We start from the raw sequence: 16,997 nt of genomic DNA, 5'->3' as shown, positions 1-16,997 counted from the left end.
GAAAATATTAAAAGACAAAGGAAGCATCAAAAGAAGATGGAAGTAATACACAGAGTCACTATACCAAAAACAATTTGTTGACCTTCAGCCATTTCAGGAGTTAACATATGATCAGGAGCCAATGGTACTGAAGGAAGAAGTCCAAGCTGCACTGAAGTCATTGGCGAAAAACAAGGCTCTGGGAATTGACAGTATACCAATTGAGATGTTTCAACAAACAGATGAGGCACTAGAAGTGCTCACTCGTCTATGCCAAGAAATTTGGAAGACAGCTACCTGGCCAACTGACTGGAGGAGATTCATATTTATGCCTATTCCCAAGAAAGATGATCCAACTGAATGCAGAAATTATCAAAAAATATCATTAATATCACATGCAAGCAAAATTTTGCTGAAGATCATTCAAAAGTGGCTGCAGCAATATATCAACAGGGAACTGGCAGAAATTCAAGCTGGATTCAGAAGAGCACATGGAACCAGGGATATCATTGCTGATGTCAGATGGATCCTGGCTGAAAGCAGAGAATACCACAGAGATGTTTACCTGTGTTTTATTGACTATGGTAAGACATTTGACTGTATGAATCATAATAAATTATGAATAGCATTGTGGAGAATGGGAATTCTGGAACACTTAACCGTGCTCATGAGGAATCTGTACATGGATTAAGAGGCAGTTGTTTGAACAGAACAAGGGGATGCTGCACAGTTTAAAGTCAGGAAAGGTGTGTGTCAGGGTTATATCCTTTCACCATACTTATTCAATCTGTATGCTGAACAAATAATCTGAAAGCTGGGCTATAAGAAGAAAAAGGGGGCATCAGGATTGGAGTAAGATTCATTAACAACCTGGGTTATGCAGATGACACAGCCTTGCTTGCTGAAAGTGAAGAGGACTTGAAGCATTTACAAATGAGATCAAAGACCACAGCCTTCAGTATGGATTACACTTCAACATAAAGAAAACAAAAATCCTCACATCATGATAAACAGAGAAAAGATTGGGGTTGTCAAGGATTTCATTTTATTTGGTTCACAATCAACACCCATGGGAGCAGCAGTCAAGAAATCAAAAGATGCATTGCACTGGGCAAATGTGCTGCAAAAGACCTTTTTAAAGTGTTGAAAAGCAAAGATGTCACCTTGAGGACTAAGGTGCCCCTGACCCAAGCCATGGTGTTTTCAGTCACCTCATATGCATGCGAAAGCTGGACAATGAATAAGGAATACCGAAGAAGAATTGATGCCATTGGATTGTGGTGTTCGCAAAGAATATTGAATATACCATGGACTGCCAAAAGAATGAACAAATCTGTCTTGGAAGAAGTACAACCAGAATGCTCCTTAGAAGCAAGGGTGGTGAGACTCTGTCTCACATACTTTGGACATGTTATCAGGAGGGATCAGTCCCTGGAGAAGGATATCATGTTCGCTAAAGTAGAGGGTCAGCAAAAAAGAGGAAGATCCTCAAGGAGAAGGATTGACACAGTTGCTGCAACAATGGTCTCAGGCATAGCAACAATTGTGAGGATGGCGCAGGACGGAGCAGTGTTTCGTTCTGTTGTGCATAGTGTCGCTATGAGCCTGAACCAACTGAAGGGCACCTAACAACAGCAACATGAAGCTTCCATGATCTTTCCTTGGTGAAGTTGTGCTGGCTCCCCAGTATTGTGTATTGTGTTACCCTTCACCAAGTTACCACTTATCTATTGTCTAGTTAGTGTTTTTTCTATCCCCAACACCCCCTCCCTTGTAACCATCAAAGATTGTTTCTTTTTGTGTGTAAACCTTTCCATGAGTTTTTATAGTAGTGGTCTTATACAGTATTTATCCCTTTGTGATTGACTTATTTCACTCAGCATAATGTCCTCCAGATTCATCCATGTTATGAGATGTTTCACAGATTCATCATTGTTCTTTACTGTTGCATAGTATTCCATTTTGTGTATGTACTGTAGTTTGTTTATCCATTCATCTGTTGATGGGCACTTAGGTTGTTTCTATCGTTTTGATATTGTGAATAATGCTGCAATGAACTTGGGTGTGCATATGCCTATTCGTATGATGGCTCTTATTTCTCTAAGATATATTCCTAAGAGTGGGATTATTGGATCATATGGTATAACATATTTCTAGCTTTTTAAGGACGTGCCATATCGTTTTCCAAAACGGTTGGACCATTTTGCATTCCCACCAGCAGTGCATAAGAGTTCCACTCTCCCCACAGCCTCTCCAACATTTGTTCTTTTCTGTTTTTTTGATTCATGCCTGTGATGTCAGGAGTGAGATGGTATCTCATTTTAGTTTTGATTTGCATTTCTCTAATGGCTAGTGATGGCAAGTATTTCCTCATGTGTCTGTTAGCTGTTTCAATGTTTTCTTTAATGAAATGTCTGTTCAGATCCTTTGCCCATTTTTTTGTATTGTACTTTAGATGAAGATTTACAGAACAAACTAGCTTCTCATTAAACAGTTAGTACACATATTGTTTTATGACATTGGTTAACAACCCACGACATGGCAACACTCTCCCTTCTTGACCTTGGGTTCCCTATTACCAGCTTTCCTGTCCCCTCCTGCCTTCTAGTCCTTACCCCTGGGCTGCTTTGCCCCTTTTGTCTTGTTTCGTTTTGTGGGACTGTCTAACCTTTGGCTAAAGGGTGAACCTCAGGAGTGACTTCATTACTGAGCTAAAAGGGTGTCAAGGGGCCATACTCTCGGGGGTTCTACAGTCTCTGTCAGGCCAGTGAGTCTGGTCTTTTTCTGTGAGTTAGAATTTTGTTCCACATTTTTCTTCAACTCTGTCCGGGACCTTCTATTGAGATCCCTGTCAGAGAAGTCAGTGGTGGTAGCCGGGCACCATCTAGTTGTACTTGACTCAGTCTGGTGGATGCCATGGTAGTTGTGGTCCGTTAGTCGTTTGGACTAATCTTTCCCTCGTATCTTGTATTTTTCATTCTCCCTTCCTCCCGAAGGAGTGAGACCAGTGGAGTATCTTAGATGGCTGCTCACAGGCTTTTAAGACCCAAGACGCTACTCACCAAGGTAGAATGTAGAACATTTTCTTTATAAACTATGTTATGCCAATTGAGCTAGATGTTCTCTGAGACCATGGTCTCCACAGCCCACAACCCAGCAGTGCAGTCCTTCATGAGTTTGGATGTGTCTATAGAGCTTCCATGAGCTTTCCTCATACAAGCTGTGCTGGCTTCCCCAGTACTGTGTACTGCCTTACCCTTCACCAAAGTTACCAGTTATCTGTTGTTTATTTAGTGTTTTTCCATCCCCATCCCTTCCTTCCCTCGTAACCATCAAAGATTGTTTCTTTTTGTATGTAAACCTTTCCATGAGTTGTTACAATAGCAGTCTCATACAGTACTTGTCGTGTTGTGATTGACTTATTTCACTCAGCATAATGGCCTCCAGATTCATCCATGCTATGAGATGCTTCACAGATTCATCATTGTTCTTTATCGTTGTGAGTACTCCACTGTACCATCGTTTGTTTATCCATTCATCTGTTGATGGGCATCTAGGTTGTTACCATCTTTTTGCTATTGTGAACAATGCTGCAATAAACATGGGTGTGAATATGTCTATTTATGTGATGGCTCTTATTTCTCTAGGCTATATTCCTAGGAGTGGGATTGCTGGATCGTATGGCATTTCTATTTCTAGCTTTCTAAGGAAGCGCCATATCATTTTCTAAAATGGTTGGACCATTTTGCATTCCCACTAGCAGTGCATAAGAGTTCCACTCTCCCCGCAGCCTCTCCAGCATTTGTTCTTTTCTGTTTTTTTGATTCATGCCAGTAATGTCAGGGGTGAGATGGTATCTCATTGTAGTTTTGATTTGCATTTCTCTAAAGGCTAGTGATAGCAAGCATTTCCTCATGTGTTTGTTAACTGCTTGAATGTCTTCTTTGGTGAAGTGTCCATATCCTTTGCCCATTTTTTAATTGGATTATTTGTCTTTTTATTGTAGAGGTGTTGGACTTTCCTGTAGGTTTTGGAGATTAGACCTCTGTCAGATTTGTCATAGCCAAAAATTTTTTCCCTGCCTGTAAGTTCTCTTTTTACTCTTTTGGCGAAGTCTTTTGATGAGAATAAGTGTTTAATTTTTAGAAGATCCCAGTTATCTAGCTTATCTTTTGGTGTTTGTGTATTTTTAGTTATGGTTTGTATTCTAATGCCATGTATTAGGGCCTCTAGCGTTGATCCTATTTTTTCTTCTATAATCTTTTTAATTTTTGGTTTTATATTCAGGTCTTTAATCCATTTTGAATAATTGTTTGTGTATGGTGTGAAGTATGGTCCTGTTTCATTGTTTTGCAGATGGGCATCTAGTTTTGCCAGCACCATTTGTTAAGAAGACTGTCTTGTCCCCATTTAATGGACTTTGCCAAAGATCAGGTGACCGTAGGCAGGTGGATTTACATCTGGGTTCTCAATTCTGTTCCATTGGTCAGTATGTCTGTCATTGTACCATTACCAGGCTGTTTTGACTACCATAGTTGTATAGTAGGTTCTGAGGTCAGGTAGTGTGAGTCCTCCTACTTTGTTCTTCTTCTTTAATATTGCTTTACTTATTCGGGGCTTCTTTCCTTTCCATATGAAGTTAATGATTAGTTTTTCCATCTCTTTAAAGAAGGCTGCTCGTAATTGGATCAGGATTGCATTGTATTTGTAGATTGCTTTGGGTAGAATTGACATTTTCACAATGTTGAGTCTACCTATTCATGAGCATGGTATGTTTTTCCATTTATGCAGATCTCTTTTGGCTTATTGCAGTAGTGTTTCGTAGTTTTCTTTGTATAGGTCTTTTACATCCCTGGTTAGATTTATTCCTAAGTATATATTTTTTAGGGGCTATTATAAATGGCATTGTTTTCTTGATTTCCTTTTTGTAGTTCTCTTTATTGGTGTATAGGAATCCAACTGATTTTTTTATGTTCATCTTGTATCCTACTACTCTGCTAAATCTTTCTATTAGTTCCAGTAGTTTTCTCTTGTAGTCTTTTGGGTTTTCTATGTATAGTATCATATCATCCACAAATAAGGGCAGTTTAACTTCTTCCTTATCAATTTTTATGCCCTTTATTTCTTTTTCTTGTCTTATTGCTCTAGTTAGGATTTCCAGCACAATGTTAAATAGGAGTGGTGATAAAGGGCATCTTTGTCTTGTCCCTCTTCTCAAGGGAAGTGTTTTCAGCCTCTCTGCATTAAGATTGAAGTTGACTGTTGGTTTTGTATAGATAACCTTTATTGTGTTGGGCAATTTCCCTTCTATACCTATTTTATTAGGAATTTTTATCAGAAATGGGTGTTGGACTTTGTCAAATGCCTTTTCTGTGTCGATTGAGAAGATCATGTGATTCTTTCCTTTTGTTTTATTTATGTGGTGGATTACGTTGATTGATTTTCTAATGTTGAATCATCTTTGCATACCTGGTATGAATCTTACTTGGTGGTGGTGTATTATTTTTTTTATATGATGCTGAAGCCTATTGGCTAGAATTTTGTTGCAAATTTTTGCATCTATATTCATGAGATACATTGGTCTGTAATTTTCTTTTTTTGTGGTGTCTGCTTGATTTTTGTGTCAAGGTTATGCTGGCTTCATAGAATGAATTTGGAAGTATCCCTTTCTTTTCTATGTTCTGAATTAGTTTTAGTAGTACTGGTGCATGTTCTTCTCTGAATGTTTGGTAGAATTCTCCAGTGAAGTCATCTGAGCCAGGGCTTTTTCTGTTGTTGTTGTTGGGAAGTTTTTTTTTTATTATTATTATTACCTTTTAATCTCTTATTATGTGTCTGTTGAGATTTTTTACTTCAGTGTGTATTAGTTTAGGTAGGTAGTACGTTTCTAAAAATTTGTCCATTTTTTCTAGGTTTTCAAATTTGTTATAGTTTTTCACTGTACTCCGATCCTTTTTATTTCAGTTAGGTCTGTTGTAATATCCCCCATTTCATTTTTTATTTGGGTTATTGGCATCATCTCCTGTTTTTCTTTTGCAGTTTGGCCAATGGTTTGTCATTTTATTGTTCCTTTCAAAGAACTAACATTTGATTTTTTTGATTGTTTCTATTGTTTTTTTATTCTCTATTTCATTTATTTCTGCTCTGTTATTTATTATTTCTTGTCTTTTGCTGACTGCAGGCTTCTTTTGCTGTTCTCTTTCTATTTGCTCAAGTTGTGTAGCTAATGTTTTGATTTTTTCCCTTTCTTCTTTTTGGATGTGTGCATCTATTGCTATAAATTGGCCTCTGAGTACTGCCTTTGCTGTTTACCAAAGGTTTTAGTATGATGTGTTTTCATTTTCATTTGATTCTAGGAATTTTTTGATTCCATCTTTGATTTCTTCTCTTACCCAGGGTTTTTAAGTAGAGTGTTATTCAGTTTCATGTATTTGTTTGTTTGTTTTTTTTCCCCTTCCTCTTCCTGTTACTAATTTCTACTTTTATGGCATTGTGATCAGAGAAGATGCTTTGCATTATCTCAGTGTTTTGGATTTTGTTGAGGGTTGCTTTGTGACCTAAGATGTGGTCTACTCTGGAGAATGGTTCATGTGCTTTGGAAAAGAATGTGTACTTTGCTGCTGTTAGATGGAGTGTTCTGTATATGTCTATGAGGTCAGGTTGATTGATTTTGGCCTTTAGATCTTCTGTATCTTTGCTGAGTTTCTTTCTAGATGTTCTGTCCCTTACTGACAGTAGTGTGTTGAAGTCTCCTAATATTATTGTGGAACTGTCAATTTCTCTGTTTATGCTATTAGAGATTGTTTCATGTATTTTGAAGCCCTGTCATTAGGTGTGTAGATATTTATTATGGTTATGTCTTCATAGGAGATTGTCCCTTTAATCATTACATAATGTCGTTCTTTTCTTTTATGGTGGATTTTGTTTTAAAGTCTGTTTTATCTGAGATTAGTATTGCCACTCCTGCTCTTTTTTGGTAGCTGTTTGCCTGGTATATTTTTCTCCATCCTTTGATTTTTAATACATTTATGTCTTTGTTTCTAAGGTATGTCTCTTGTAGATAGCATACTGATGGGTCCTTTTTTTTTATTCACTCTGTCACTCTCTGTCCCTTTATGGGTAGATTTAAGTCATTTATGTTCGATGTGATTATTGATAGATGTGAGTTTATTGCTGTCATTTTTCTTGCTTTTTTGGTGGTGCTGAAGTTTCATTTGTTCCTCTTATGCTCCTGTGCTGAATTCCTTTTGTTCATGGATTTTTTCCCTTTCTTTAATTTTTATAGATTTTCTGTTGATACTTTGTTTTTCTTCTTTATTTTGATGAGTAGGTTTGTTAGCTTTATTTGTGATTACCTTGAAATTTACCACTATCTTCCAAAGTTTAAACCAGTCTTTTGTTACTTGATCATGACTTGATTTCTTCTCTATTTGAAAGTTCTTTGTCTATACCTTTTATTCTCTCTTTTATTGTTCTGTCATTGTCATTAACAGATTGACTTTTCTGGTTCCCAGTTGTAAAACTTTTAGTATTGATTTATCCTTGAGAGTTCACTACCTAGGTTGGTATCTGGCTGATGCTGTCTTGCGTCCTAGTTTTAGGTTGTTGTCTGATGTTTTTGGTTCTCTAACCGAAGGACTCCCTTTAATAATTCTTGTAAGTTTGTTTTGGTTTTTACACATTCCCTTAATTTGTTTTCCTGGAAATGTCCTAATTTCACTATCATATTTGAGCAAGAGTTTTGCAGGATATATTATTCTTGGTTGGCAGATTTTTTTCTTTCAAGGTGTTCTACATGTCATCCCATTGCCTTCTTGCTTGCATGGTTTCTGCCGAGTAATCAGAGCTTAGTCTTATTGTTTCTCCTTTCTTTGTGACTTTTCGTTTTTCTCAAGCTGCTGTTAGGATTCTTTCTTTGTCTTTGGTTTTAGCAATTGTGATTATGATGTGTCTTGGTGATTTTCTATTGAGTCTATCCTATATGGGGTTCACTGAGCTTCTTGGATGGTCAACTTTTCGTCTTTCATGATATCAGCGAATTTTTTGGTCAGCAAATCTTCAATGATCTTCTCTGTGTTTTGTGTTTTCTCCCCCTGTTCTGGGACTCTGATCACACACAAATTTTTGCTTTTGATTTTATCCCACATTGTTCTCAGAGTTTCTTCATTTTTCTTTGTTCTTTTCTCTGATTTTTCCTCAAAGTGGTATCCAAGGATTTGTTTTCAATTTCCCTGAACCTGTCTTCCATTATTTCAAATTTGCTCCCAAAACATATTGCACTATTTCTTAAATCTTGTTGTTTTATCTTTTGTATTTCTAATTGCTGTTTTTGTATGATTTCTAGTTGTTTGTTTATTTTGACATTTTGTTCCTGTATTATTTTCCTGAATTCTTCCATTGTTTTGTCTGTCTTTTCCATGATTTTGTCTGTTTTTTCCATGATATTGTCTTTTTTTTTTTTTTTTTTTTCCTTATTTTTGTCTGCATTGTCCTTCATCTCTTGGAGAGCCCTGAATATTAGAGTTTTGAATTCCCTGTCAGGTAGTTCCAGTGCCTTTTCTTCTACTGGATGGTCACTGGTGTTTTATATTGGATGCTTTCTGGAGCCATCCAGTCCTATTTTTTATAGGTTCTGGTATTGTCTGTTGTCTTCAGGACATTAAGGAATTATTTTCTTCATTTATTTATTGTGGATTTGTTTGTTTCTTCCTGCATTTTTGTTTTAATTGGTTATATTTGGGCAGGCAGGCTGGGTGTGCTTTTTTTTTTGCTCTTCTGTGGGCACGATACTTCTCACCACCTTGTCCAGGTGGGCAGGGCCATTCACTCAGCTATGGTGCAGCAGGGAAGGTGCGACAGAGGGGAAGAAGTGAGGATGGGTCATTTGTGACACTCCTGGGGCCAACAGATGGGGCCGGGGTGCGGCGCAGGATGGGGTCCAGTGGTCCATGCTTGTGTCACTTGGGGCTGTAGCACTCAGTGTGCTGTACAGATGGGCAAGAGGGAAGGAGGAGGATGTGATATGTGGAGGTAAGTAGATGTGGGAAAGAAAAGAAATAAGACAGAGAAACAGAAACAAAAAAGTGAAAGAAAAAGTGAATAAAGTGGCAGCTGAGCTGTGTGGCATAGTCCATCAAGAAGGGCTGGGAATGGCATATGGGCCTTGATGGACGAGAGAAAGAAAGGAAGCAAGGGAGAGAGAGATAAGAAACAAACAAACAAAAAAAGGCTCTGAGATTAGCCTTCTGGTGAGGTGGCATGGACCTGGGGAGGCCATGTGCCACTTGTTTTCTAGCAGTACCATTTTCTAGCAGTGCTGTGTGGCACAGGTCATCAAGAAAAGTTGGAGACGGGACACTCTGCCATGTGGGCAGCAGAAAGGAAAAGAAGGAAGGGAGAGACAGAAAAGAAACCAAAAAAAAAAAAAAAAAAAAGGTGCTTATGGAGCCTGCCTGTGGGGTGGCATGAGCCTGAGAAGCCATATGGCAGCAGTGTCTAGCTGAGCAGTGTTTCACAGGCTGTCAAGAAAGAGTGAAGATGGCTCACAGCAGCAGCTGAACAAGAGTAAGGAAGGGAAGGAGGTGAGAGAGAAAAAAGAAACAAAAAGAAGCCAAAACAACAACAAAAAATGGCACTGAAGGAGCCAGCTAGTGGGGGTGGGGTGAATCCGGCAATAGGAGCCAGTGTCTCCCTGGCAGAGTGACCGTGGCCCACTGGAAAGCAGCAGAGGCTGTGCAGAGGGAAGAAAGATAAGTGTGGGAAAGCGTGTATCCCTGGTTACCAGGTGCTGTGTCTCATGTTGGGAGCTCCATGAATTTGCCATCCTGTACTCCCTGCCTGCATTCCTGGTGGCTGAGGCCCAAGATGGTGAGTCCATGCTGTGCTAGCTTGTAGGGGCCCTCCACTCCGCAGCTCGCCTCTTTCTTTGTTCTCTATCAGTTTCCTATTCCATTTGGTGCTTGGCTGAGTTCCTTATCCCTTCATTTGATGTGTAGGGTTCCAGGATTGACATTTCTACCTGTTTTACTTAGTTTCTTGGGTCTTTGCTGCAGAGGAATGGCATAGTGCTTCTGTGTACAGCACCATGCTGGCTCTTTGGGTTAATTTTTGAATATGGTATGAGCCTTGAGTCAGAATTGACTCGATGACAACGGGTTTTTTTTTTTTTTATGAGCCTTGAATTGAAGTTCATTTTTTACATATGAATATCCAGTTTTCTAGTACCATTTGTTAAAAAGTGTATTCTTTCTCCACTGAATTGCCTTTGCACTTTTACCAAAAAATCAGTGTTGGTATATGTGTGGGCCTATTTCTGGACTCTATTTTCTTTCAGTGTTCTATTTATCTATCTTCACACCAATTCCACACTGTCTTGGTTACTGTCACTTTATAATAAGTCTTAAAATCAGATATCATTCGTTCTCCAACTTCATCCATTTTTGTAATTGTTTTGGATATTCTGGGATATTTTCATTTCCATATAAGTTTTAAAATAAGTTTGTCAATTTCTATGAAAAAAGCCTATCGGGATTTTTTGTTATTAGGGGCTGTGTTAAATCTCTAGATCAATTTGGGGGACGACTGACTTCATAAAAAATATTGAGTCTTCTGATATGTGAACATGGTATATATCTCCAATTATTTAGATCTTCTTTATTTTCTCAAAGTTTTGTAGCTTTCAGTATATAGATCCTACACATATTTTGTCAGATTTACCCTTAAGTAATTAATATTTTTCATGCCATTGTAAATAGTATTTTTAAAATTTCAATTTGTGATTGTTTATTGCTAGTATATAGAAAACAATTGGTTTTGTATATTCTATCTTGTACCCAGAAACCTTGCTAAACTCACCTAATCATTCTAGTAGCTTTTTGATAGCTTCCATCAGATTTTCTACATAAATGATCATGTTCTCTGTGAATAAAGACAGTTTAATTCTTCTTTCCCAGTATGGATGTCTTTTATTTATTTTTCTTATTATACTGGCTAAAGCCTCCAGTACAATGTTGAATAGAAGTGGAGAGGGCAAACATCCTTGTCTTCTTCCTGACCTTTGGACAAAAGAATCCAGTCTTTCACTGTAAAGGATAATATTAGCTCTACCTTTGTTGTAGTTGCTCTTTATTAGATTAAGGAAGTTCCTTTCTCTTCCTAGTTTGCAGAGTCTTTTTATCAATAGTGGATGGATGTGGGATTTTGTCAAATGCTTTTTATACCTTGACTGAGATGCTAATACGGTTTTTCATTTTTTGTTTGTTAATATGGTAAATTATATTGATTGTTTTTTTTAAATATTAAATCTATCTTGTCTTCCTGGGATAAACCATGGTTGGTCAGGTTGTATTATCCTATTATCCTTTTTATCTATAAAACTTGTTGCTGTTGAGTTGATTCCAACTCATAGCAACCCTATAGGAGAGAGTAGAATTTCCCCATAGCAGCCAAGCTCTTAACCACTTTGTATAGTTGGATTGAATTTCCTAAAAATTTTTTTTTTAGAATTTTGGTTCTACTTCAAGAGGGATTGTGATTTTTCATTTTCCTTGCTTGTGATGCCTTTGTCTAACTTTGGTATCAGAGTAATGCTGGCCATGTAGAATGAAGGGCAAGTATTCCCTCCTTTTCAATTTTCTGTAAAAGTGTGTGTAGAATTGGGATTATTTGTTTCATAAATGTTTGCTAGAACTCAACAGTAAGCTATCTGGATCTGAGGGGTCATTTCCATGGAAAGATTTCTAACTTCAAATTCTATACTGTAAGACTAGTCAGGATATATCTTTCTTATTGAGTTAACTTTGGTTTGTTTTTTCCGTAGAATTTGTATATTTCATCTAAGTTATCAAAGTTATTGGCATAAAGATGTTCATAATATTCTTTTTTATCTTTTTAATATCTGTAGAATTTATAATGATGTCACTTCTCTCATTTTTTATTTCAATAATTTATGTCTTCTCTATTTTCTCCTGATTAGATTGGCCAGAGGGTTATTAATTTTATTGCTCTTCACAAAGAAACAGCTTTCAGTTTTATTGATTTTTTTCTAATGTCTTTGTCTCTATTTCATTGATTTTAACTCTTAACTTTATTAGTTTCCTTCTTTTGCTTACTTTGGGTCTTATTTGCTCCTCTTTTTCTAATTTCTTAAAGTGAAATTAATTTGAGACTTTTCTAATATAAACGTTTAGTGCTATAAATTTCCCATAACTACTGCTTTAGCAGCATTCTGCAAATTTTCATATGTTGTGTTTTCATTTTCATTCAGTTCAAAATATTCTAATTTTGCTTTTCATTTCTTCTTTGACCCATTAGTTATTTTGAAATGTGTTATTTAATTTCGAAATATTTGGGTATTTTCCAGAGATATTTTGTTACCAATTTCTAATTTAATTCCTTTATATTCAGAGAGCATACTTTGTATGACTTGAATACTTTTAATTTTATTAAGACTTGTTTTAGGGTTTCGATTATGACCTATCTTATTAAATGTTTTGTGTGCTGCTAAAAAGAATGAGTATTCTGCTGTTTTACGACGGTATTTTATAACTAACAGTTAGGTAAAGTTGGTTGATATTATTGTTGTTGTTAGCTGCCATTGCGTCAGCCTCAGCTTGTGTTGATCCTATGCAAAACAGTATAAAATGCTGTTTTGCGCCATCACCATGATTGGTTGTAGGTCAGACTGTTGTGATCTGTAGAGTTTTCATTGGCTGATTTTCAGAAGTAGATTGCCAAGCCTTTCTTCGTAGTCCATCTTAGTCTGGAAGCTCTGTTGAAACCTGTTCAGCATCATAGCAACATGCAAGCCTCCACTAACAGACAGGTAGTGGCCAAGCTTGAGGTGCATTGGCTGGGAATGAAACCTGGGTCTCCCGCATGGTGTTGTTTAAATATTCTCTATCCTTAATGACTTTTTGTTTACCAGTTCTATCAATTATTGAAAGAAGGATATTGAAATCCTCAACAATGATTGTGGACTTGTATATTTCTCCTTGAAGTTCTATTAGTTTTTGTTTTATGTATTTTGAAGCTCCGTTATTGGGTACATTAACATTTAGGTTTGTTATTTCCTCTTGATGAATGATCCATTTGTCATTATGAAATGATTTTCTTTATCCCTGGCAATATTCTTTACTCTGAAATCTATTTTGTCTGCTATTAATATAGCCATTTCAGGTTTCCTTGAGTAGTTAACATTCATCAAGCATGGTACATCCTTTTTCCTTCTTTTAACCTATTTGTGTGCGTATACTTAAAATGTATATTTTTTAGGGAGTTGGTTCATGTATTTTTTGTCCATCCTTAACACCTCTGTCTTTTAATTGTTGTGTTTATACCTTTAACATTTAGTGTGGTTATTGATATCATTAGGTTTAAATCTATCATCTTGCCTCTTATGCATGTGAAAGCTGGGCAATGAATAAGGAAGACCAAAGAAGAGTTGACGCCTTTGAATTATGGTGTTGATGAAGAATATTGAATATACTATGGACTGCTAAAAGAATGTACAAATTTGTCTCAGAAGAAGTACAGCCAAAATGCTCCTCAGAAGCAAGGATGGTGAGACTCCGTCTCACATGCTTTGGACATGTTATCAGGAGAGATCAGTCCCTGGAGAAGGACATCATGTTTGGTAAAGTAGAGGGTCAGTGAAAAAGAGGAAGACCTTCACCAGATGGATTGACACAGTGGTTGCAGCAATGGGCTCAAGCATAACAAGAAGATGGCGCAGGACTGGACAGTGTTTCGTTCTGTTGTACATAAGGTCACTCTGACTCGGAACATTTATTTTCTATTTGTTCTATCTGTCCTTTTTTCCTGCCTTCTTTTGGATTAGGAGCCCTGGTGGCACAGTGGTTAAAATGCTCATCTGTTAACCAAAAGGTCGACAGTGCAAAGCCACCAGCTGCTCTGTGGGAGAAAGATGTTGTAGTCTACTTCTGTAAAGACTTACAGCCTCAGAACGCTGTAACACAATTCTACTCTGTCCTATAGGGGCACTATGAGTCAGAATCAACTCGATAGTAGTGGGTTTGGTTTTTGTTTTTGGTCTTTTGGATTACTTGAATACTTTTTTATTCCAGTTTACCCGTCCCCCTCTTCCCCCCAACACACCTTTTTTTTTTCTTTTAATTTAGGGCTTATAATTGGCATTTTTAATTTATTTTAGTCTACCTTTATTCTACCTTCAAGTGATATTATACTACTTCATGTATATTATAAGAGCCATAAATAGTACACTTTCATTTCTCTCTTCCCAATCTTTGTGCTATTGTGGTTATACATTTTTACTTTTATAAGTGTTAAAAACTCCATCTTGCATTGTTATTAATTTTTTTAAATAGTCAATTACTTTTAAAATAAATCAAAAGCAAGAAAAATATTGTATATGTATACATATATATGTGTGTGTATATATATATATATATCCATGACATTACCATTTCCAGTCTCTTTAGACTCATATTTGCCTTTGATATCAATTTCTTTCTATCTGAAGGACTTCCTTTATTATAGTTTGTAGTTTGGGTTTGCAGGTGATAATGTTTTTCAGCCTGAATATGTCTGGGAAATTTTTATTTCATTTTTTTTCACCTTCACATTTGAGATATATTTTTTGCTGGGTATAGAACTCTAGGTTGACTTTTTTTTTCTTTCAGTACTTTAAAGATGTCACTCCGTTGTCCTCACACTTGCATTGTTTCAATGAGAAATCTATCTTTGTTCTTCTGCATGTAACATATATTTTTCTCCATCTACTTTTAAGATTTTCTTTTCATCACTTGCTTTGAGTGATTTGATTATGAACTGTCTTAGTGTATTTTTTTGTTTGTTTATAGTAGTTTATAGGGGATGTAAGACAGTGGTATCTTACTATCCATTCTGTTTTGTGGTTTTCTCCAACATATTTTATTTGTAGGATCAGACTTTAGTTTAAAGTGACTAGGCCAATTCACACTTTAAGCTTATTTCTGAATTCATTCTGGAATTGTATCTTTACTGTGGTTACTTAAGCTGCACTCCGCTGTTAACTGAAAGGTTGGCAGTCTGAACACATCCAGTAGCTCTGCAGGAGAAAGACTTGGCAATCTGCTCCCGTAAAGATTATAGCCAAGCAAACCCTGTGGGGGCAGTTCTACCCTGTCACATGGGGTCACCATGAGTCGGAATTGACTCAATGGCATCCCACAACAACTCAAGCTGCTTCATATCTGTTAGATATAACAGCAAAACTATAAAGCAGTGTTTAGAATTCTGACCAGAAAGCTTACATAAGATTGTTGATCACAGGGATTTTTTAAAAATTTATTTAATAGGATACAGTGATTTATGAGAGACTCTCAGAAGAATCTTTGTTTGTGGAGGAGACATTAACTCATCTGGAATATTTTGCCTCAGAAGGTAAGTGAAAATCTAGTTCCCTTTGGAAGTGCTGTTCTTAAATGTTGATATCATAGCCCTGAATGCATTGCTGGCCACACAGGCAGGCAAGGGGAGCGACTTTGTATGTGTGGCTTTGTAATGCCCTCTGTTCTCCAAACTCTGCTGAGACATAAATATTACAAGTAATTACCCCAATCCACAGTTTCGCTTTTCGAGGTTTCAGTTACCTGGGTCAACGGCAGTCTGAAAATATTAAATGAGTAGTGTGATGAAATCTCATGCCTTCCCACTCCATCCTGCCCAGGGACCACATTCACATAAATTTTATTACAGTATATTGTTACAATTGTTCTATTTTATTATCAGTTATTGTTGTTAATCTCTTACTGTGCCTAATTTATAAATTAAACTTTATCATAGGTATGTATGTATAGGACAAAATATAGTATACATATAGGGTTTGGTACTATTTGTGGTTTCAGGCATGCATCGGGGGTCTTAGAACATACACCCTGTGGATAAGGGGGTACGACTATATTTTCCCTTTCTCATTTTAACAATGTTTTATGCTTATAAGCAAACAGTGAAAAGAAAAAAAAAACCTTTTTTCCCCGGGTGGCCCTTCCTTTATTCCTGTGGCAGAGTCTTCAATCCATTACTATCTATTTCTCTTTGCTGTGTGTGATAGTTTAGCTACTTGTGCTAGGAACTTGGCCCATGGTTGGAGGAAAAGGCAGGTTTTTCAGTATGTGTTGAGTTTGTTTAAGCTAATTATTTTGTACATGTAACTCAGAAAACAGGCATAGTTGATGTTTTCCTGTCATTCTCTTGTTATCCCCCCTGATGTTGACTTACCATCCATCATTTAAAAAAATACAATTCCATGAATGAGTGACAAACAAGAAAAGTGTTCACTAGAATATTTACTGGGGCTTTGAGGAGCAAGGTGTCCTGCTAGTAATATAATACAAGCTGTATCTCACTTTCTCCCCATTGTTTGTAAGCTACTGCTTACATAAACATTTGTGTGTTTGGCCCGGAAGTGTGAAAAGTTTGCAAGGTTGAGCTTTGGGCCTTTTTTCTGCAATTTTAAAATATACACGTGCTGTTGGCAAGCTGCAATTGGTAGAGACATATAGAAACTATGTTATAATTGAGCCCTAAACAAAATTACAACTGCTATAGAGGCACCTCAGAAGAAAGACCTGGTGATCTACTTCTGAAAAATCGGCTATTGAAAACCGTATGGAGCACAGCTATATGCTGACACACATGGGGTTGCTATGTGTAGAAGTTGACTCAATGGCAACTGGTTTATATCTCTTCTGTGGAGAATTAATTTCTAGGGAATCCTAAAGTGTTTGACTGTTTTGGAGGAGTTAGCCTCAAATATTAAGAGTAGTTAGCCTCAAATATTAAGAGTACAGCCTAGTTTTTTATTATTATTTTTTTGTGAACACGTACCTTCAAAATGGGACTAAAATACATTTTCTGAACATATAGAGATTATTTGACTAATAATTGAAAATATTTAACCCTCATTCATTCTTTCAACAACTAGTTATTTGACATCTATTAAGTTATTTGACATCTATTAAGTGCTATGGAGAAGCCCTGGCGGCACAGTGGTTAAG

The 16,997-nt window shown here is 36.8% G+C and overlaps 1 protein-coding gene across 1 annotated transcript in view; it reads left to right on the top strand.

Annotated features, from left to right (window-relative positions):
• LOC101349662 (phospholipid-transporting ATPase IB-like) overlaps positions 1–16,997 on the top strand; it is a 188,367-nt gene that overhangs the window by 102,589 nt on the left and 68,781 nt on the right. Inside the window, exon 21 of the mRNA XM_023740918.1 lies at positions 15,297–15,381. Coding sequence (XP_023596686.1) covers positions 15,297–15,381 — 85 coding nt within the window. The remainder of the gene's footprint in view (positions 1–15,296; positions 15,382–16,997) is intronic.

Source organism: Trichechus manatus, unplaced genomic scaffold, assembly GCF_000243295.1.
Source record: "Trichechus manatus latirostris isolate Lorelei unplaced genomic scaffold, TriManLat1.0 scaffold00168, whole genome shotgun sequence".
Taxonomy (NCBI): Eukaryota; Metazoa; Chordata; class Mammalia; order Sirenia; family Trichechidae; genus Trichechus; species Trichechus manatus.
The sequence above is the reverse complement of the archived record's forward strand: the minus strand, read 5'-3'. Positions and strand labels throughout refer to the sequence as shown.